This window comes from Lampris incognitus, chromosome 7, assembly GCF_029633865.1.
Source record: "Lampris incognitus isolate fLamInc1 chromosome 7, fLamInc1.hap2, whole genome shotgun sequence".
NCBI lineage: Eukaryota > Metazoa > Chordata > Actinopteri > Lampriformes > Lampridae > Lampris > Lampris incognitus.
Window position 1 is genome coordinate 62,978,630 of NC_079217.1, and position 22,171 is coordinate 63,000,800.

General features: G+C 44.3%; 1 protein-coding gene across 3 annotated transcripts; it reads left to right on the forward strand.

The window, feature by feature from the left end:
• The first annotated feature begins 379 nt into the window (after positions 1 to 379).
• On the forward strand, positions 380 to 20,187 carry LOC130115360 (heterogeneous nuclear ribonucleoprotein L-like). Of its 3 annotated transcripts, none has more exons than XM_056282985.1 (14): positions 380 to 646; positions 1,255 to 1,370; positions 2,030 to 2,267; positions 2,425 to 2,510; positions 4,046 to 4,142; positions 4,468 to 4,540; positions 11,004 to 11,036; positions 11,837 to 11,908; positions 12,299 to 12,546; positions 14,104 to 14,225; positions 15,774 to 15,975; positions 18,216 to 18,273; positions 18,830 to 18,940; positions 19,561 to 20,187. In XM_056282985.1, exons 1-14 carry the CDS (start codon positions 569 to 571, stop codon positions 19,617 to 19,619), a joined length of 1,593 nt encoding a protein of 530 aa, XP_056138960.1. In that variant the 5' UTR covers positions 380 to 568; the 3' UTR covers positions 19,620 to 20,187. The 3 variants fall into 3 exon arrangements, with proteins under 3 accessions (XP_056138960.1, XP_056138958.1, XP_056138959.1); XM_056282983.1 differs by having other exon boundaries at positions 502 to 646; positions 11,840 to 11,908; XM_056282984.1 differs by lacking the exon at positions 11,004 to 11,036 and having other exon boundaries at positions 502 to 646.
• Positions 20,188 to 22,171: the final 1,984 nt, after the last annotated feature.

Genomic DNA, 22,171 nt, shown 5'->3' on the forward strand with positions numbered 1-22,171 from the left:
AAACAGCTATATTTTTGGAGACCAGTGCACTGGTCAACACAATTTTTCTTGCATGGGGTTTTTCAACGGATTCTAGCTCCCTTTTGCAAGAAAAAAACAACTATATTTTTGGATGGATGGCTTCATTTAAAGTGGGGGGGATTGCTTGTGAAATCAGTTTTGTGTTCGTCCATTATTTTGCTCTGTGTACTGGCCTCATCGCACCCCCTGAGTGTATTTTTTTTCCATCTTAGACAAGGGAGGCTCTTCTTGTTCTTACGTCCCGACGTCCACTTCCGGTCAGTTCTCCGCGAACGGAAATCCGCCGGCAGCGGCTTCGTGACGCGACGGACGGGGAAGGGGATCCCGCGGCGACGATATCCTTTGTCTAACCCGCGGGTGGGCGTTTCCATCTGCCGCCCTCCAAGTGGTCGCCGCGCAACGTCGCGCGCGGATTGACGGGGGCCTTGGGCCAATCGGAGCCCGCGGCGCGCCGGGGAGGCGGTGGAAAGCGCGGCGTCGTTTTTTCCTCGCCTTTTCCGTCCATTTTCACCTCGTCACCGCCGCCATTCTTTTTAAACGGGACAACATGGCTACCGCGGCGAGCCGATATTACAGCGAAGACGGCAGGGCGTCGAAAAGACAGAAAACCGACGGGATGGCCACGGTAAATGTAGCGTGGGGAGGAAAAGCAATATTACCGAAAAAAGCGAATTCGCAACCAAAAAAAAAACCCGTCCGAGGTGTGACGTTCTTGTGGGGGGGGGGGGGGGGGAATCGTTCGTTCAAAAACGAACACGTCCATCGAATGGCCGCCGTCTGACTTATTCCTGCCTGCCTTGGTTCGGGAAGCGTCTACGGTGGGATTCGGCCGCCCCGCGGCGTTGCGGGTCGGATCAATGGGAGGTCCCCGCCTTGAGCCGGGCTTGCGCCACGCCGCTAGGGACCAGGCTTTGTTCTGCTTACTTTACCAGCATGCTACATGCTAAGCGCTAGCCGTGATTGCTGTTAACGCTGCGCGCGCGGGCGCGCGCGACCATGCTTAATTAAGTCCATCGAAATGGCCGTTTAGCTTGTCTAGAAATCTTTCCTCATTTCACTTAAAGGGTTTTTTTTGGGGGGGGGGTAATTTGTACAGCTCGCTACAGGTAAAACCTATCCAGCCCAGGATGTTGCCACCCAAGGTCGTCATAATTTCCATTGGTCGTCCTAGTACCCAAGTAGGAGCTTTGCTTTATTTCAATTCTATCTCTTTTTTTTTGTCGTGTGATGCAGGGCTATGAAGACCCACACAAGACGCTTCCTTCTGTGGTGGTGCACATCAGGGGTCTGGTGGATGGCGTTACTGAGGCGGACCTGGTGGAGGCCCTGCAGGAGTTTGGAGCCATCAGGTAAACCAGAGGGAGAAGGGCTTAATGTTTATGGGAAGTCGGGGAGAAAATTTGAGAGCTTGTCCTATTTCATTAAATATCTCTACCTCCTAGCTACAGTGTGGTGGTTAGAGGATGAAATTCCTCTCTGGGATTAATGAGGCACATCTTAATCTTCTAATTTTATCTCTGTAAATGCAAAGGTCATGTGTTTGTATAGCTTTTCCTAGCAGTGAAAATGAGAATATTGAGGGAGAGGGTTATGATTCTCGTCCACACCGCTAACTGCATGGTGAGTGGGCCCTGAATTAGAAGAGCACATGCTGACAAGCGTATGCCCATCTAATTCAACCACAGACTATCCCTACTGATGTAGTGCTGGCCTAGGCACGTGCCATATGCAAATAAATGTCATGTGACCAAACGGTTTTCATTTTTGTACACAATTCTTTGATGCACAATACAAATTAAGCGTTCAGGTTGAAACTTTATTATAAAAGCGATGAGGCCAAATATCAAAGGCAACTGATCATGGTGAATTGTTAATTAGATTGATATGGAAAGTTTGATTTTAAAAGAGGTTCGGCGGCTTTTGGGTAAATATTTTTAGACTAACGTTAGTAATCAATGAAGGCTGATGGCTCAGAATTTGGTCAGATACTATTGATTTTTTTTTATAGCTACGTGGTGGTGATGCCTAAGAAGCGGCAGGCGCTGGTGGAGTACGAAGACATGAACGGCTCATCCACGGCAGTCACCTACGCCGCAGACAACCAAGTCTACATCGCTGGCCATCCAGCTTTTATCAACTATTCAACCAGCCAGAAGATCTCCAGGCCGGGGGACCCTGATGACTCCAGGAGCGTTAACAACGTTCTGTTGCTCACCATCATGAACCCCATTTACCCCATCACCACGGTAACTGCCATTGATTTGGCCTCTGCTCATGTCTGCACTTTAAGGCTATGCTTCGGTTGCATAAAAGTGGATGTCTTTATTCTCATGGATTCTATTTCCTTGGTTTGGTGGCATTGTGTGTTATCCTTTTTTAAGGGTTATTTCTTTTCTTTCACAGGATGTTCTTTACACTATATGCAACAACTGTGGCCCTGTCCAGAGAATTGTCATCTTCAGGAAGAATGGCGTTCAGGCCATGGTTGAATATCCTTTTGTGTGGTTGCTGCCTGTTTTGGGGCTTTTTGTATCTAGGGGTTGACTATTGATCTAACAGATTTCGTAGAATCCACATTAATGCTCCCCTTCATCGATATTTAGTCAAATCAGAACATGGTTAAAATGTTGGCTTTAGTTTGACTATTAATAGAATTTGACTATTTGAAAGTGTATTTGTATGTCTTGATGCATGCTCAATAGTCCAGGTAAGGAAATCCCAGAAAGGTGTTTGTCAAAGCCAGGAAGACACCCAAACAGTGCACCAGCTGACCGAAGAGAGAAGGAAAACACTTTTCTAAGTGCAAACCAGTGGGTGATACTGTATATGGTGGGAGTTTCGGAAAAGTTCAGACATGTATATCCAAAGGAGTTGAATCAAGTGCAACTGGACTTGGTATAGAGCCGTGAAGACGTTTCGCCTCTCATCCAAGAGGCTTCCTCAGTTCGTGCCTTTCTGACTAGACCAAGCTAGTCTGACTGGCTGGTGATGAGACTCAGAAAGGTACGAACTGATGAAGCCTCTTGGATGAGAGGCGAAACGTCTTCACGGATATATACCAAGTCCAGTTGCATTTGATTCAACTCCTTTGGATAACCGTGACCTGGATGAATGAGAACATTCACAGACATGTTCAGACATGTTCAAACATCGCGTCTCAGTTGCTTCGAAACCCCAAAACACGCTGCGCCAGAAATTGGTCCACCCTAAGAATCGGGTCCCCCGGCACAAACGGAGCAACATAGTGTACCCTATTAAGTGCCGGGAGGATTGCCGTGACTTGCACATTGGGGAAACCAAACACGCTGGCCAAGAGGATGGCACAACACAGGAGAGCTAATGAGTCAGGCCAGAACTCCACCGTCTACACCATCTACTCTTTCAAGGATGAGAATGTGCACATCCTCGATTGGGAGGAACGCTGGTTTGAATGGGGAGTCAAAGAGGCCATCTATGTGAAGAGGGAACGACCATCCCTGAACCGAGGCAGGGGCCTAAGAGTACATCTGTCGCCATCGTACAATGCTGTGATTGCAACTATTCCTCAAATCCTCTGTGAATAGTACACATGGCCATTGTAACTCTAGTTAATGGGCACGGCAATTTTCATATGAAACCGATCATTTGTTTCAGTCGTAATGCAACTTTGCTGTTTATAAGGTTGGGATGCCTGCAGTCAGATGAGACTGACAAAGTCACTTAGATGAGGGATGAAACATTTCTCAAGAAACATTGTGTCCAGATGATCTGATTCAACTTTCTGGGATTCATATTTGTATAAACTCCACAAAATTTACATACACAGTGAATTATTTATTTGTGAAGTCCTAAAACATTGTTGAAGTTTTCAGAGGGCTGTATGTTAACACATTAGAAAAATGGGAAAATGCTAATGTTAGTTCTGCAACATCTAACCCGTCCAGTGTAGGAGACTAAACTGTCTGTGCTGGTGTTCTGCTGGCGGCTGCCACACAGTGCTCACATGTTTTGGTACTTTCAGTTAAATCTTTAACCCCACTGTTACATTTGACTCTGTGCAAAGTGCACAACGGGCCAAGGCCTCTCTTAATGGAGCCGACATCTACTCTGGATGTTGCACACTGAAGATAGAGTATGCCAAGGTATTTCATTACATAGCCTCACCAAAATATAGCTATACCATGAACAGGTTTTCATAGCCCCACCCAGACTTGTTACTTCTTTTGGATGTTGGTGAACCCAAGTGTTGGTTTAAATGTCTGAAGTTTCTCTGTTACCAAGCTTGTTTCCCTAAAACACAGAAAAGGTTCCATTCACAATGGTGCTGCTGTTCACTTCTTGTAGTTTACATTTGGGCTATGAAACTTGAACCTGAACTGTAGCAAAATGTTGATGCTCAGCTGTTATTTTTTTTTTTTATTGATGATAAACTAATGTATTACATATAATCAAATTGTATTCCCTCAGCCTGCTCGTCTGAATGTGTTCAAGAATGACCAAGACACATGGGACTACACCAACCCCAATCTGGGAGGACCAGGTATACCCTCACACACAAACACATTTCCACCTATGTGCTAACAGTGACGTACAGCATTATTTTAACAGTCACCCACATTTTGTAGCAGAGCAAGTCAGTGACTAGCTAGTACCCTTACTGCCACTGTGGGGAGTTTGAGCAAATGGCTTTCTGGAAAGATGTAGGCAGGACCCTTCACTGATGACACCACCTAGCAGGGGAAACTCTGCTTTATGTTCTTTATCAGTTTGACTGTAGAATTATAAAATCTTTATCTTGAGATGACTAAGACATTTCTTTTTGTAGTCCCCTGCATATAAAGGGAGTTTCCCATGTTTCTTAACTGTGGCGTCATGACTGAAGTGTGATCTGATGCTGATAATCCTTTCTGAAAGGCAGGCAATGTACATATCACAGGGTATTTATATCACTCATTGAGAATAATAGACAATTTCCACATTCTTTTTGAAAATGTGTCATGAGTTTAAGGAGAGAACATTGATACTTACCTGCACTACTGCAAATTGCTTGCCCTTGAATGCTCGTGCGTACCAAAAATTAAGGCGATATCAAACTATCGACTGAAATGTAAAATAAAGAGTCTAAACAACTGTTGAATTTATGCAAACACAAGGTAGCCCAAAGTGGTAAATGTATAGGAACTGTGCTGGATGGTAGGCAAGGCAGGAACAACAAGACAAATTGGCAGACAGAAAATCTTGTGTACAAGCAACTGTAACCAAAAATCAAATCAATTTTATTTGTATAGCCCAATATCACAAATTACAAATTTGCCTCAGTGGGCTTAACAGCAACACAACATCCTGTCCTTAGACCCTCTCATCGGATAAGGAAAAACTCCCTAAAAAAAACCCTTTAACAGGGAGAAAAACAATAGGAAGAGACCTCAGGGAGAGCAGCAGAGGAGGGATCTCTCTCCCAAGACGGACAGCGTGCAATTAATGTTGTGTTCACGCAATTTACATAATACAACATCGAAAGAGGATAACGGAATTATAATGGACATAAAATTTATGAATAACATGATGCGCAGGATGCCAAGTAACAGCCCTACTTGAGGCTTTACATTAGGCTGAATGCTGGAAAGGAGGTGTGTGATGAAGTACTCGCATCTCACTTGTTGCCAGAAGCTATTGATCTTTTACTTGAGGCATGCAACTTTAATTAAAATGGCTGATGGATAGCCACCTTGCACTGTAACAGGTGAACTGAAAAAGTCAGAAGGGTGGAAATTGGCTGCGTCTTATTGCACAACAGCAGTCATATATGAGAGTCGGGCGTCTGTAACCTAATAGGTAAGGTTCACTGTTCGAACCCAGACCTTGTTGAAAAAGTCGACCGTGATTATTTAGAATTGCGCAGGCAAATGTCACCGATCAATTTACTGTTGAGGAACTTGTCACTTTGCTCAACTTTATCACTGAGCGTCACATTCCAATGGGAATCATTACAGTGCAGTGACACATACCTTCATTTATGTTATTTTTATTCAGAATGATTTGAATTGGAGCAAAATCCAAATCCATTTAACAGCGTAAGCTGTTGTCTGACACCTTTTCAGTAATAAAAATTGAATTGGTTAGTCATCTCTCAAATTTACTTCCCCCCATTGCTTACGTAAACGGTAGTCAATTTCACTTCAACGATCACTCTCGGTAGTTTTTTATTTTACCTTTTTTGTTTTTTCAGTCAGAGTTGTTATATTTCCCAGCCTCCCGTTCAGCTCTTAACCCTGTTGAGATGTCAGTCTCCAATGCCGTCTTCGGTAATATAAGGCAAAGATGCTTATTTTGTTGGGTTTAATTGGTTTCTAAGAATCTCTTCTCAATGCTTGTTGAGGACTAATGTCTAGTTGATTTTTGTACATCAAAAATGTAAAGGCTTAATTCAGCCATCAAAAGTCTCTGTTCCTGCCTGCCTTACCACACCAACAAATGTAGCAGAGCTTTTTAGTTTTATTGAAGAATCGTTAAGTTGAGGAAGTTCTTAAAAGACTGAAGTCTAAAAATAATGGTGGAAGCCAAAGCCAGCTTTGGATTAAGGTGGTTTAGTATCATAAATGGTAAATGTATACAGGTTCTCCCTGATGATTTATTTGCAACACCCCAGTTACTTTCTGGGATGTTGCTAATAGACCTTTCTCATTCATGAACACTGACCTCGGTCTCTTCAGCCGTTTTCCTCCTACCAGTCCGAGAATAAAGCAGTTCCAGGTTATGGCAACTGTTTAAAAACAACTAAAGCCCACAACACTTTTGTTAGTTTTCCATCTCTAAATTGATTGCTTAAAGTGTGCAAATGAGCCAGTATTGATAAAAACTACCGACTTTTCAATGCTGGCTTATCACACTGGCGGCACGGTGGCCCACCGGTTAGCACTGTTGCCTCACAGCAAGAAGGTCCTGGGTTCGAACCCCAGGCCATCCCAGGTCCTTTCTGTGTGGGAGTTTGCATGTTCTCCTCGTTTCTGCGTGGGTTTCCTCTGGGTGCTCCCGTTTCCTCCCGCCATCAAAAAGACATGCATGTTAGGGTTAATACTCCTGCCTGTGCCCCTGGTCAAGGCAATGGAAAGAAGAACTGGAGTTGGTCCCTGGGCGCTGCAGCTGTCCACTGCTCCTATACAGTGGGCTGGGTTACATGCAGAGAACACATTTCTAGTTCCAAAACAGTAGTAGAGTAAATGTAATAACTACATAGCCTACTCCAAATATTTTACAAATACCAACCTGTCCAAGAGCAGTAACGCAACCTCAGTCCCTTCTCTTCCAGCTCTCTTGAACAAGGAAAAGCTACACAAATGGTTATCCGTGTTTGTCCTCGTCATCAATCACGTTTTTTTTTTTAATCCTTCCACTGAATGCCGAGTCTTTTTTTTTCTCTGGAGCATCAGAAACTACTCTGTCGCTTCTTGTGCTCAGGTAAAGCAATCGCGTCTGTTGTTTTTCCAGACAGCTTTAGATCCAACTTCTGTGTGACGAAAGCATTCGAATGCCTCCGATTGGCTAACCTTAACAAACCAGAGGCAGAGTTAGCTGTTGACATAAAACGCATCACTACTGGTACTCCAGCTCGGGAAGGTTTCCCCAGACACCAGATTTAAAAACTCCAGGGTGTCCTATTCCGTTGCCTGTATGGTGATTCCGCCACCCACACAGGGATCGCCGGTTCGAATCCCCGTTTTACCTCCAGCTTGGTTGGGCGTCCCTACAGACGCAATTGGCCGTGTCTGCGGGTGGGAAGCCGGATGGTCACTGAACTAGCGCCTCCTCTGGTCGGTTGGGGCTCCTGTTCAGGGGAGAGGGGGAACTGGGAGGAATAGCGTGATCCTCCCACGTGCTACGTCCCCCCCGGCGAAACTCCTCACTGTCCGGTGAAAAGAAGCGACTGGCAACTCCGCATGTATCAGAGGAGACATGTGGTAGTCTGCAGCCCTCCCCGGATCGGCAGAGGGTGTGGGGCAGCGACCGGGACGGCTCGGAAGAGTGGGGTAATTGGCCGGATACAGCTGGGGAGAAAGGGGGGGGGGGTCCTAAAAATAGAAAACGCGAAATACAAAAAGAGATTTACCTGGCACTGATAGGCTAAATCAGCATTGTGTAAACTGGTTTGGAAGGGGCTTGAATGTAACGGATGTTCATTTATATGTAGAAGTCCTGCACGCTAGCTTTAAACAGACCATTAACTTTATTAGCTGCAGCTGTGTTTATCCTGCTATGCTTACATCAATGGGTCCCACAATCAACCCAGCACTTGTAGATGGGGTTTCACCTTTTTTAGGTGGTGGCAAACTAATGAAAGGTGCTATAAGGTTTGGTTACTCTTTAAGTTTGGAACTTTTGATTTAAATTGGACTTGCCAGAACCTCTGGTCCCATTTAAGACATCCAAAGCAATGTAGAAAAGTTTGGCCAACTTTTCTGTCACATTGTAAATGCATTTGTAACTCAATGACCAGGCTTTTTAATTTTATTCACTTTTTAGCTGACTCATTTGTGAAGTGAGTAATTCATGGAGCAGACCAATGTCAGTGTTCTGGATGGAGGCCTCAGGCATCCTCCTTACTTGCTGTCGCAATAACTTTAATCACAAAGTACCGAGAAAAAAAAATGTGCAGGACTCTGTGTTTGGAGGGTGAGGCAGACACATTTCTTGCTGACAACACCTTCTCCACCACCAGCACTCAGCCAACACCATCTCAAGTATCCCCCTTCATCTGGGAGGGACACAACCCTCTCTTGAACAGCACACAAGGTCTATATCCTGCCAAGACACAGTGGATACACCGCACGGCACGCTCAACACGCTGTTGTAGGACTGATACGACTTCTCCTCCCGCGTCATTCCTTATCTCTGCATTTGCAACATGAGAGCCATGAAGACACCATCATTTTTTTCTTTTTCTTTTAAAGTACCACACACTTGTTTCAGAGAAGGCAGGGGAGTTTGGTTGTTGGTACTTTTGGGCTCTGAGCTATGCTTGGTCCCTCCACCCTCCCCACACCCTCTCTCTGTACCTCCCTTCCCCCGTGCCCATTTCCTGACTTGTGCGCTCAATACATTCAAACGGGCCACAGCTTTAATCGCCTGCAATGCCGCCAGTGCCACCAAACGGGGGAGATTCAGGCTGATCACCTGTCCAAAAGGAGACACAACAGACTGCATCCACCCAGGCAAACAGACAGCGCTACAGACACATCGTTCACTGCAACAGATGATGCATACTGATTCAGTAGAACCTGTCTCTCAAAATCACACTGAACCTGCCAACCCTACCAGTAACGTTTTGGTAGGCTTGACTGTGTGTGCCTTGTTCCACACCACTCCTCCGCTTCGCTGATCATGACCGACACAAAAAACTGCAAAACACTTGCTCATCATGGCCACTGGGTGTCCTACCAACTGATCCAATAGATGACTCGCACCACCACCACCACCACTGAAAGTTGTAGCCAATCACACTGGGGGCAACACAAGACAACTGATGAAGACAAGACACTGCTAACAACACCCATCAAGCACAAAGCACACTCAGAAAGCAGTCAGGCCAGCTTTTGGTTTCGCTGATAAATGTACCTCATGGAATCCAGTTGTTCTGTCTTCCCCTCCTTCTCTTCCTCCTCATCTCTTACTCCCCGTGCCTTCCTTCCTTCATACATACCTGTCTTATCTGTTTTGAGTGCAGCTTTTTTTCTGTAAGTACTTGAAAAGTTTTTAGAGCCTGTATAACACCTTCCATGTGATGCAGGTTTCACAATAAACGCCTAAAGAGGAACCAGCTTCCCATCAGAAATGTGCTCTATGGCAACCTCAAGGCCCCCCAGTGATGCTAAGGAGAATATTCAATAATGGAACAAATGGACCGACCAAATGGCCATCCCAACCACCGACAATTGGGCGTTGGATCATGATAGCACCAGGAGTCAGTCCTGAGGTGGCGCATTCTCTAGAGGAAATGGATTAGGAGTGTTGGATGAAATGAATTGGGTGGAGAGTGTTGGAGCCACTGCGGCAAATGTCGTCGTCCTCCTCCCTCCTCCTCATCAGTTTGTAAGAATGGAGTAAGTAAACTGAGAGCCTGCCGGGGCAACATGACAGCATAGCGCACAGCAACACAGCACTACTCCTACCTCCAGCACCCAACAGATCATACAAGACTTGATGTGACTCCTTTTTTTTTTTTTTTTTTTTTTTGGTTCCATACAGGCTGTTTTTCTCTCTGGAAGGGGGTGATTGTTTGGGAGGGGTACTCCTGTCAATACTTGTGTTGTAAAGGTCATATAGGCTTAAATGTTTGCATACTTTAAATGTTTGCATACTTTTTTTTTCTTTGCTGTTCCCTTTGACAGTTGATAGTATACAGGAGTAGCATGCGAGCTGGTGTGTGGGACTCACCTGCTGTGGTTTCACCGGGGATAAAAATCATGTCTCGTTTATGTGAGAAGGAAAAAGGAGCTTGAAACGTGCTCTAAATGAGTCAGGGTTTACTGAAGAGCTTCATACTGTAAGTCCATGGAGGATCGCCTAGCAGTCATTACTAGACCCCATTTTTCATATCAAGCTCCCATCTGCCTGGAAAGCCATACGTAGTCTTGTCAGGAATCTCATCTACCGAGCACATCAGCTGATTTTATTTGTTAGCGTTAACTGGCTTTTTAGGCTGCAGAGTAGGAATAGTTGTATAACTGGCAGGCAGAAAAGACATTCCATCAATGTTTTAAACCAGCAGACAGCTCTCTTCAAACTTACGGCATATGTCCTTTAAATGCTGCCAGGGGAGAGACAGGACAGCCTTCTCGCTGGTGTTTAGGTGGTTTAATAACTAATTACATCATTTTCCTAAGCACCTAGTTTGGTTATAGTTTTCTGGTGTGTTTTTTTTTTTTAAAATAGGAAAAAATGTGCCTCTTTATAATTGATTAACCAGTTCAGTTCTGATGATGTATGATTATTGTGTACCTGTACAGATGGTGATGCAGATGGCAATGGGAGCAATGCAGGTGTGTGTGCGAGAACTTGTTACTTTTTCTACGTTCTTACCCAGAATGACTGTTTGATATCTTTTTTATTGTTTTTATTTTTTTACCATTCTCCCTCTCCTAAAAAGCTATGATCCCTCTTCTCCATCCCACTTGTTCCATGATATACTAAGACTTTGCTAGTGAGGATGTCGTTAATTATCCATGAGCGTATGCAGTGGTTATTGTTGTAATTCTCCAGTCACGTCTATAGAATCTATTACTTCCGTTTATTTTTTTCTCTGCCTCCCGTTTCCCGTAAAGAATAATCTTGATTAGGGACAGTTGCTGAAGTTTGCAGTCAGCAGTGTTTGACTGCTTTGGCATGCCTGGAGTGCGAGGTGGGGGGATATCTGATTGGTTTGGCTCTGCCAGGCGAGATCAGTCAACTCCTGAAATGCACGAGTCCCTCTCAAATACTAATTTGACCCAGGTCCCATTTAAAGTAGATTGAAATTACAGTTCAGATGGCTAGTCTTCTTGTGTGCTATTTTGGACAGTTTTTGCTATCGGTAAGAAGCTCGTTCAAACAGAAATTTTATAAACATTTTAAGAACTTTTTTTTTTTTTTTTTGCTTCCAAATAGAGTTGTTGCAGGACTGTATGTCTTAGGTTTCTAGTTACGAGTTTGTCTGTCTTTTCAGTTCTTGACACTGTCTTGCCATCAGTCTTGAATCAGTTGTAGCCAGAACCTTCTGGTTCCTGTCTGTTCTCCTCATTTATCTGTCACCGTCTCTTTCTCTGTCTCTCTATACTGTCTTTTTAATTTCCTGTTCTCTTAGAAGATGTGAGTGCCAACCCCAACAAGCGCCAGAGACAACCTGCTCTGCTGGGCGACCACCCTCCAGAGTACGGTAAGACCGTCACATTCCTAGGGAATGGAAATAAACACTACACCGATATTCAGGCCTCACGTTTCTTATCTATGGCAAAATGCATAAACCAGTTCTGCCATATCCCTTCACATATTGCAGGGTCAACAGTTTAGCTTTTCAGATGTTGTTTCATTTGAGCAGGCTGAGAAAATCAAATTACATTGCTTCTCTCCTGAAGCTTATATTTGACGAATGTGGAGGTACCCCTCACAGTGGCAGTTAAGTGGTGCTGTGTTGTCAAATGAGACTTTCAAGCATGCTTATTTTATAGGGGTTGAGTCTTCCTTGCTTGCAGGATAGTGGTGTCGATTTAATTGTCTCTGCTTTCTACACATCTCACCTGCAGTTTTCCCTTTTTCATTTCCCCAGCCGGTGGTTACCATGGTTACGAGGAGAGTTATGGATCCCCACCTTATGAGGGTCGCCGCATGGGTCCACCAATGAGAGGCCGTGGAGGGAGTCGCTATGGTCCGGGCTACGGGCCTCCTCCCCCTCCTCCGGGGGAGTACGGAGCCCACGCTGACTCTCCCGTCGTCATGGTGTATGGTCTTGACCCAGTCAAGATGAACGCAGACCGGGTGTTCAACATCTTTTGTCTCTATGGCAACGTAGAGCGGGTAAGCACCAGTGAAATGGCGTTTCTGTAAAAATGTGTGTAAATGCCAGCGGCAGTGACTGTTACAACTCTGGTTTAACTCTGTAAGGTCAGTTAAACATTAGGATTGTCAATATGACCAGTGGAGACATACAAATACATTACATATTTGGTAAACGTCTCACTAAAAATGTCTTTACCAGCCAAAGGTGAATTTTCAAAGGTGTTTTTAACATCTTAATTACATGAACAGTATTATTAACCATTTAGAAATGTACCTATTCTTTCTACTTGTGGAACAGTAGTAAAGTGGTATTGTGAAGAGTCTGTCCCTGGTAGTTACTGTCACTATGTCCCTGTCTCAGATTTATTACTCCATTAACATGGATTGGAAATTGTTTCCAAAGATGAGTGTAATGGAATTCAAACCTTTTAATTAATTAAATTGAAAACTTGTTGGTATGTACTTCACATGGTCAGACTTATTACCCAGGTGGTAAATTCAACAACAAAACAAAACCGCATCACGGGAAATCTATGGTTTGTCTTTCATCTGGACTTAAACACCCGTTACCATCATCTCTACGTTTACCTGTATTAAAAGGAAATCAAAGATGGCAGCAGATACGCTATATTGTGTAACCGACGCATGCAGGGTTTAGCGTGTTAAGACCAATGCAATGAGTCGACTGGAAAGGCGACACACCAACATTGGCCAGCTGAAGTCTTCAAGTAACTTTTTAGAAGCTGGGGTGAGATTCTACTACAGCCCCCACCCCCCACCGCCGCCCTCACGTTCTTCCGTATTTCCAGTCCTTTTGTGGTTTTCAAATTGTGAGTTGCTGGAGAGGGGCTATAGATGATGGCATACTGAACTCTTCAGAGCTCACCTCTCTGCATGCTGGCGGTGAGAAAACGACAACCCTCCGGGCAGGGCTGTGTTGATTTGTGACAGAAACGGTTAAGCTTGTGCTTTTGGTTACTGGTTTATACTCCTCGGGTGCGAGCGGGGATGTTGCTGCTCTGTGGGCTCCTGCCCCCCCCCCCCCTCGTTGGCTTGGCGCTCTGGGGTTGCGGCTCTTTGGGCTCCGGCTGTTCTCTTGGTCGTGGGGTGTCTGCAGGGCCTATCTGCTGGGAGGCACTATCTCCGACACCAGAATTTATTTGGATTAACCCCGTTCACTCACAGGTGGACGCTTCATGTACACATAGTTGGACACGTCACATGCACATACGCACTGCGAGCATCTGCCTCACACTACCTCGAACACTCAAGATTACATCCTTCCTCTCCCCTATTTTTCTCTCTCCTTTATTGCTATAACTGCTCTCCTAAAATGATGTCGATAACGTCGAGTTTAATTTTTTTGTCGAACATATGATCAAAAACCTGTGCTCTTGTCATCCCACAAATCTTCCAAAGGATGGCGTTATAAGCAGTTCTTGCTCATTAATAAAGACTGCCTTTGCAGGTGGAGAACCTGAACGCCACTTAAATAATTCTGATAACAAGCCTGCTGACAGCACAGATTAAAAAACATTTAAGCTCTCAAACCATGTCCGTTTTTCCTCCTCGTAGGTGAAGTTCATGAAGAGTAAGCCTGGGGCCGCCATGGTGGAGATGGGAGACTGCTATGCTGTTGACCGCGCCATCACTCACTTGAATAACAACTTCCTGTTTGGACAGAAACTCAATGTCTGGTGAGCAAGGTTTTTTATTTATTTATTTTTATATCTATCTATCTATTTATTTCTTGGTAAATAAGTCAATGCAAAATAAGAATTGGCCACAAAAGCATCAGATTTACAGTATTTAAACTAACAGCCTCTTTGACGTCCGGGTGGCGTGGCGGTCTATTCCGTGGCCTACCAACACGGGGATCACCGGTTTGAATCCCCATGTTACATCCAGCTTTGTCAGGCGTCCCTACAGACACAATTGGCCGTGTCTGTGAGCGGGAAGCTGGATGTGGGTGTGTGTCCTGGTCGCTACACTAGCGCCTCCTCTGGTCGGTCAGGGGGCCTGTTTGGGGGAACTGGGGGAATAGCGTGATCCTCCCACGTGCTACGTCCCCCTGGTGAAACTCCTCACTGTCAGGTGAAAAGAAGCACCTGGAGACTCCACATGTATCGGAGGAGATGTGATAGGGTGGAACAGCGACCTGGCCAATTGGCCAAATACAACTGGGGAGAAAAAGAGGGGAACCCCCCCCCCCCCCCCCAAAAAAAAAGGCCTCAAAATCATTTTGATGGTGCAGTGACTTGTAATAGGGAGAACGGTTCCTCTTTCATTCCCAGTCTGTGCACCGAACGTTTGTTATTGCACTATGTAACTTGGATTGAGCGGGTACAATCTCCCGCTTGGCTATATCTTTTTTTTTTTCTTTGATGGAAAATTCCTGATCCGCCCTATTCTGCCTCTGGTTGGCTTACCCTGATATTCCTTTTTTTATTATTATTATTCCCCCTTTTTCTCCTCAATTGTATCCGACCAATGACCTCACTCTTCCGAGAGCCATCCCGGTTGCCGCTCCACCCCCTCTGCCGGGAATATCTGAAGATTGTGCTGTTGTGTCATTAATGTTAAGTACACTGTGAGAGCCGTGAAACCGGAGTCAGTTCCATGTGTCTGCAAACCAACATGGCCAATAAACCTGATTCTGGTAGTCTTGTGAAACGTGCTTAAGAATGGCCAAACTAATATTGTGTCCTAGGGGTTGTGTCTTTTTGCCACGGAGACAACAGAACCCATCTCCAAAGCATAAACGGTTGACAGAGTCTGCTTTACACTGACCCGTTGCCTGACGATGCGTAGCTTAATTTCAATACTATGACAGTGGAAAATAAGACGGGGACAAAAATGAAAGTACTTGTAGGGTGGACTATAGAGGAAAAAGACACCATTTTCTGAAATGTAAGTTTTTTTTAAACGCCTTAAATTTCTTAACACAATGTTTAAAGCTCAAGACATTATTGATCAGTGGGTGAATGCCTGCCTGCCTTCACTTGATTGTATTCCAGTCTCAGCTGTCATCATTGCAGAGCGAGTCTCTTTTGAGAACTTGGTTGTGAAACATCACAAATTACATTAAAACTTATTCTGTGTTCTACATCACTAACAGTGAAGACCAGAGTACAAGGTTTATGAAGGCCCATACTGAGGGGTGCTTTTGTTATAAAGGTGCCAAAACCTGTGCCAGTTTAACCCTGTAAAGGAAAGTGATTCCAGCTCCCTTTCTCTCCCTGTAGTGTGTCCAAGCAGCAGGCCATCATGCCTGGCCAGTGCTATGAGCTGGAAGACGGCACCAGCAGCTTCAAAGACTTCCACGGCTCGAGGAACAACCGCTTCACCTCCCCCGAGCAGGCGGCCAAAAATCGCATCCAGCACCCAAGCAATGTGCTGCACTTCTTCAATGCCCAGCCGGATGCCTCAGCCGAGGTCTTCTCTCAGGTGTGTATGTGGTTTATCAGTCAGTCAGGTTGCATTCTATACAGCGCTTTTCTAGCTGCAACAGCCACTCAGAGCGCTTTACATTTCTGGTCCGATCTGAACTTCAGACACCTGTTATAACAGAACACAAGCCGTTTTCTGTACAGTCGCTACCTATTTCATATGCGTAAGGCCACCGACGTGATTTACTACGATTAACTGGCATGAAAATGTGGTCTGACATGAAGAGCGTTGAGTTCATTTGTGGACTTGTTTTGTCTTGCCAGTAGAGATTTCCTTATATAAGGTTGGCATTACTGAGTTGCTGGCACATTTAAACGGAAAATCTAAATCCAAGGTGCAACTGGAGTCAAAAAAGATATTTTTGCATAACTAGTTAACAAATGTTCATCTTTACCAGTTTTAGCACATGTAGAGGGAGGGCTGTGTGATATGACGGTATATATGTGTGAACGCAGAAAACATCTATCATTTCATATTATGGTGTTCATTTCATTGAGTGGCAAATCCCTCTTAATGGCAGTATTTTTTGTCATTTGGAGTCTGTCCATCTTCTGCACAGATCACATTAATAGATTATTTGGCTTTTTACTGGTGAAGCTTCTACTAACTTACATAATGTAAATAGTGTAGGTGCCATCAACTCTCCATTGATGTGTTGCCCTCTGCCCCGTGTGGTGGGGCTGAGCCCCGCCCGCGGTGAAACAGGAGAGGAGACGGGGTACTAACGTGACCATAAATGACAGCGAAATGCAGTAGAGACTTACTCACCTAATTTATGTGGGGTCGTTTCGTTTCAGCTCAGTTTGAGAGTTTCTACTGTGTTTTTCTGTCATTTGTGGTCATGCTGCTCTCCTCTGCTCTCTGCAGTTCAGCAAGAATAGGGCTGCCCCTTCACACGCACACACAAATACAGATTGGGGGAGTACAGACCCTGAAAATGTGCTATATTGTGATGTGTGTCATTATCGCGATATGAAACGGCGTATATCGGGATTAGGCTTGGGCGGTATCAAGGTATTACAGTACACCAGGGTGTTTAGAAATCCTGAAGGTATGATTTTCAATACCATCAAAAATACAAGCAGTCCTCTTTCTATTAAACAGATAGGGAGATGCTGTCTTGAGGAGATGTATTGTAGTGCAAAGCACACGCCACCAGAGGTCAGTCTACTGGTGGAACAGGCAGCCGAGCTGAGAAAGATGCTGACAGTGAGCGGTGGGGATAACGTCACAGGAATAGTTTTAGAAAAAAGAAAAAAAGCCTCTGCCCGTTGCGGAGTATTTTGGGTTTAGTCCCGATGATAAAGGTGAGCCAGCCAACATGGACGAAAGCCAGCCGAAGAATTATCCGGTGTTAGAAAATAACTAATTGGTCAGTCATTTCTGCTCTATAGATCTGCTAGCTAATCAATCTAATATGAGGAGATACTGAAGCATGAAATTAGTTCCACATATTAATTAATCATTACACAACAAAGAACACGGGAGTTCTCTCCCTCCTGTGTAACCTTGCTGACAGCTGTTGATTGCTTACGGCCTGAAACAGGCTACTCCTAAAGAATTGACTTGAATCTACTTGTCACCGAATTATATAATTCAGTGATTCAAGTAGATTCTTTATGAGATAGTACAAGTCTATTTGTGCTGTCTCCTAAAAAAAACATATTTTTTCCTTTATCTGTGTTGACATATATATTTTTATGTATATATTCATTTTTGACTAGGGCTGGCCTGGCAGCCTGTCCAGGGTGTCTCCCGGCCTGCCGCCCAGTGACTGCTAGGATAGGCTCCAGCATCCTTGTGACCCCTCTATTTAAAATGAAAAGGAGAAATCTATGCCTGCTTCCGGCGATAGTTATCAAAACGTAACCCTATCACATGTCTTTCACAAAGTATTCAGTTTATTACTTGACATATTTAACATCGCTAACCAAATGTCCAGTTGTGAGAAGCCTCCAGATTATAACGGTCTCTTACATATGTGATGCAGTTCATACCAAGATACAATGCTCTTCACATGAATACAAGTAAAAGTAGGAAATTAATGGAATACACAGATGTTTAAATCATTGAGGGTCACAATTAACTCTTTTTAGGATTTCTGATAAAAAGTGTATCTGTATCCAAAAATATGCATCCTGATCTTCAAGTGTTGGTTGATTTTTGTTGGAGCTTTAGTGCTGTGAAGCATCTAAACTGCTGTCGTTCTGCCTCACTGAAAGATGTCTCTTTTGCAGATTTGTGACGAAATTGGAGTCAAGAGCCCCGTCAACATCAAAATGTTCACAGGAAAGAGTATGTTGCTTTGCTCTTGCTTGTCCAACACACAGGACTCCTGGGTGTCCTGTATGCATGTCCTGCAAAACTTGTAAAGGTTTATAGACTATCAAACACACGATGAAGCCATTTTGGAATGTCAGACAAGCTTTGCTGTTGGGGTCAGATCATGAGAATATTGACTTTCAAATAAGTCCTAGAGGACAAATTAACAAAACATTGAATCTGGTATTAAGTTTTAAGCGACATTATCTGATCTTACAGGCAGACGTGACCTCTTTTCTGTTCCCAGAGCAAATGTATTGGTACTGACAAGATTTCAGAAAATGAGATGTGTTTGGAGTGACATGAAATTCTCTCCGGCAAAGTTTTTCAACAATTCCAGTCAAAATCTGATCTCAACACTTAATTAGAAGACCGAAGATGGACATATTTGGCATTTTGATCTCGTTGAAATGTCATGAAATAATGAGTCAAAGAATTTTTAAACCTTTGAACACTGAACTACTTACTGTGGGTGGATGGATGTGTGAGCACACATTTTAAACCTACGCTGTCTCTTATTAACCACTAGGTGGCCAAGCCCCCAGTGAGCGCAGTGCATCAGGCCTGCTAGAGTGGGAATCCATTAACGACGCCATGGAGGCCCTGGGGATGATGAACCACTACCAGATGAAGAACGCAAGTATGTTGAACCCACATGTCTGGTGCCCAAATCGGTCATGTTAGCTTGTCAGGTAGCTCAGATTTGTTAACCTCTCTGGACCAAAACCGGTGAGGTGCAGATGTTTATCATTTTGTTTTATGAGTCTAACCACTGTTATGAACCATAAATACAGCTGAGGAGGGGAGGGGGTTTTGTTGGATCAGCTCTATCTTTGTGATGGAGACTATATTAGCAGGTTGGATTGCTATGACCCTTAAATGCCTAAAAATTCACATAACGAAGGCTCTGTGGTTTATTTCTATTTCACTTTCAGATCTTGTCAGTTTGGGTTGACCTTATTGTTGGATGACCAACAAGGCTGAGCGTTTTCGGTTTTACTGATTTTTCACCAAAAAAGGATTTTATGTTTCCACGGATCCAAAAGTTGTTCCTGTTCGTGTGAGGTTACATAACAGTGTCCTCTTGTGGCGAAATTCGGCAATGCTGGATGTCTTTGAAAAATAAAAACCGAAAACGCTGGGCCTCGGTGATCAACTAGACAGCCATTTAGCGGTGCCTCGGAGATCCTTGCTTTCTCCCGGGGTTACGGGCTCCAAACTTAAGTCTGTTGTCCTCTCTCTCTCTCCCCCTCTTCACAGCTGGTCCCTATCCTTACACCCTCAAGCTGTGCTTCTCCACCGTCCAGCACGCTAACTGATGCGCCCCTCGTCTGCGTGGAGACTGAAGAACAGTCCGTGATCCCTCATCCACCCCCCTTGTTCATGTGTACTTAAACCATAACCAGCCCTCGACACACCCAGGCCAAGCAGTATTTTTACAGCAGTCGGATACTTTCCTGTATTGCAATTGGATTTCCATGTGGCTAAATTTGGTAAACTGGGCACGGTATGAGGATTTATTATCAAACTCGGGGCCAAGTGTTTGAACAGACTTGGTTTTCAGTACCCTGGTTGTGTTGTCGAGTGTCTGTACTTTGTTTTTGGCGTGTGTTCAATATTCCGCTGTCCTTTATATTTTGTTATTTAGCTTATACGATAGCCTGACAAGTGAGAAAGTATATTTCAAATGACTTTTTTTTATGCTCAGGTGGTTATGTGGAAATGAAATGCTTTTTGTATAAGATTTTTTTGTTCCTTGACCTTTTCATATAGCTAACTTGTTGGGATTTTTTTTTTTTTAATTGCTGCCTATTTAGCACTGCACCTCCACAGGTCTGGTATGCAGAGGGAGAGTTGTAATAAAACAAAAATCATTTTGAAGTTTCACTGATTTTCACCAGCCTCGTTTGAATTATTTGGTGGGTTGAGAATTCCAACTTTTTTTGAAGTGGGTTTAAAGGACAAAAGCTGGGTTGACCACAGCGTTTTGAATGAATTAGAATTAAGGAAACGGGCAGTAAGTGACGCTGACAGTCCTGTACAATAAGATCAGTTTTGTTTGTCAGTGTACAGTGCATCCGGAAAGTATTCACAGCCCTTCACTTTCCCCACATTTTGTCATGTTACAGCCTTATCCCAAAATGGATTAAATTCCTTTTTTTCCCTCATCAATCTACACACAATACCCCATAATGACAAAGTGAAAAAGGTTTTGTAGAAATTTTTGCAAATTTATTAAAAATAAAAAACTGAAATATTGCATGTACATAAGTATTCACACCCTTTACTCAGTACTTGGTGGAGGCACCCTTGGCAGCAGAGATTACAGCCTCAAGTCTTCTTGGGTATGAAGCTACAAGCTTGGCACACCTATATTTGGGGTATTTCTCCCATTCTTCTCTGCAGATCCTCTCGAGCTCTGTAAGGTTAGATGGGGAGCGTCGCTGCACAGCTATTTTCAGGTCTTTCCAGAGATGTTCAATGGGGTTCAAGTCTGGGCTCTGGCTGGGCCACTCAAGGACATTCACAGACTTGTCCCGAAGCCACTCCTTCGTTGTCTTGGCTGTGTGCTTAGGGTCGTTGTCGTGTTGAAAGGTAAACCTTCGTCCCAGTCTGGGGTCCTGAACGCTCTGGAGCAGGTTTACATCAAGGATCTCTCTGTACTTTGCTCCATTCATCTTTCCCTCGATCCCGACTAGTCTCCCAGTTCCTGCCGCTGAAGAACATCCCCACAGCATGATGCTGCCACCACCATGCTTCACTGTAGGGATGGTATTAGCAAGGTGATGTGAGGTGCCTGGTTTCCTCCAGACGTGACATTTGGCATTCGGGCCAAAGAGGTCAATCTTGGTTTCATCAGACCAGAGAATCTGGTTTCTCATGGTCTCAGAGTCCTTTAGGTGCTTTCTGGCAAACTCCAAGCGGGCTGTCATGTGCCTTTTACTGAGCAGAGGCTTCCGTCTGGCCACTCTACCATAAAGGCCTGATTGGTGGAGTGCTGCAGAGATGGTTGTCCTTCTGGAAGGTTCTCCCATCTCCACAGAGGAACGCTGGAGCTCTGTCAGAGTGACCATCGGGTTCTTGGTCACATCCCTGACCAAGGCCCTTCTCCCCCGATTGCTCAGTTTGGCTGGGGGCCAGCTCTAGGAAGAGTCCTGGTGGATCCAAACGTCTTCCATTCATGAATGATGGAGACCACTGTGCTCTTCGGGACCTTCAAAGCTGTAGACATTGTTTTGTACCCTTCCCCAGATCTGTGCCTCGATACAATGCTGTCTCGGAGGTCCACAGACAATTCCTTTGACTTCATGGCTTGGTTTCTGCTCTGACATGCACTGTCAACAGTGGGACCTTATATAGACAGGTGTGTGCCTTTCCAAATCATGTCCGATCCATTGAATTTGCTACAGGTGGACTCCAATCAAGATGTAGAAACATGTCAAGGATGATCAGTGGAAACAGGATGAAACTGAGCTCAATTTTGAGTGTCATAGCAAAGGGTGTGAATACTTATGCAATATTTCAGTTTTTTATTTTTAATAAATTTGCAAAAATTTCTACAAAACCTTCTTCACTTTGTCATTATGGGGTATTGTGTGTAGATTGATGAGAAAAGAAAGGAATTTAATCAATTTTGGAATAAGGCTGTAACAACAAAATGTGGGGAAAGGGAAGGGGTGTGAATACTTTCCGGATGCACTGTGTGTACTTGGCTAGAGGTATTCAGCAGCCTGAATTAGGTGTCAACATGAGCTTAGTTATTGAGTTAATTAGAAGTCAAAAGATTTAATGAATAGATACTTAATGTACACTGTCTCTTTGAATTCCACTCCACTATCCGAACCGCTTATCCTGCTCTCACGGTGGCGGG

What these genes read in the sequence shown, in the direction of transcription:
- LOC130115360 (XM_056282985.1), top strand. Translation starts at nt 569, where the DNA reads ATGGCTACCGCGGCGAGCCGATATTACAGCGAAGACGGCAGGGCGTCG. An exon ending in CCCCAATCTGGGAGGACCAG is followed by an intron (nt 4,541 to 11,003) that starts GTATACCCTCAC and finishes GTACCTGTACAG; the next exon opens with ATGGTGATGCAGATGGCAAT. An exon ending in TGGCAATGGGAGCAATGCAG is followed by an intron (nt 11,037 to 11,836) that starts GTGTGTGTGCGA and finishes CTGTTCTCTTAG; the next exon opens with AAGATGTGAGTGCCAACCCC.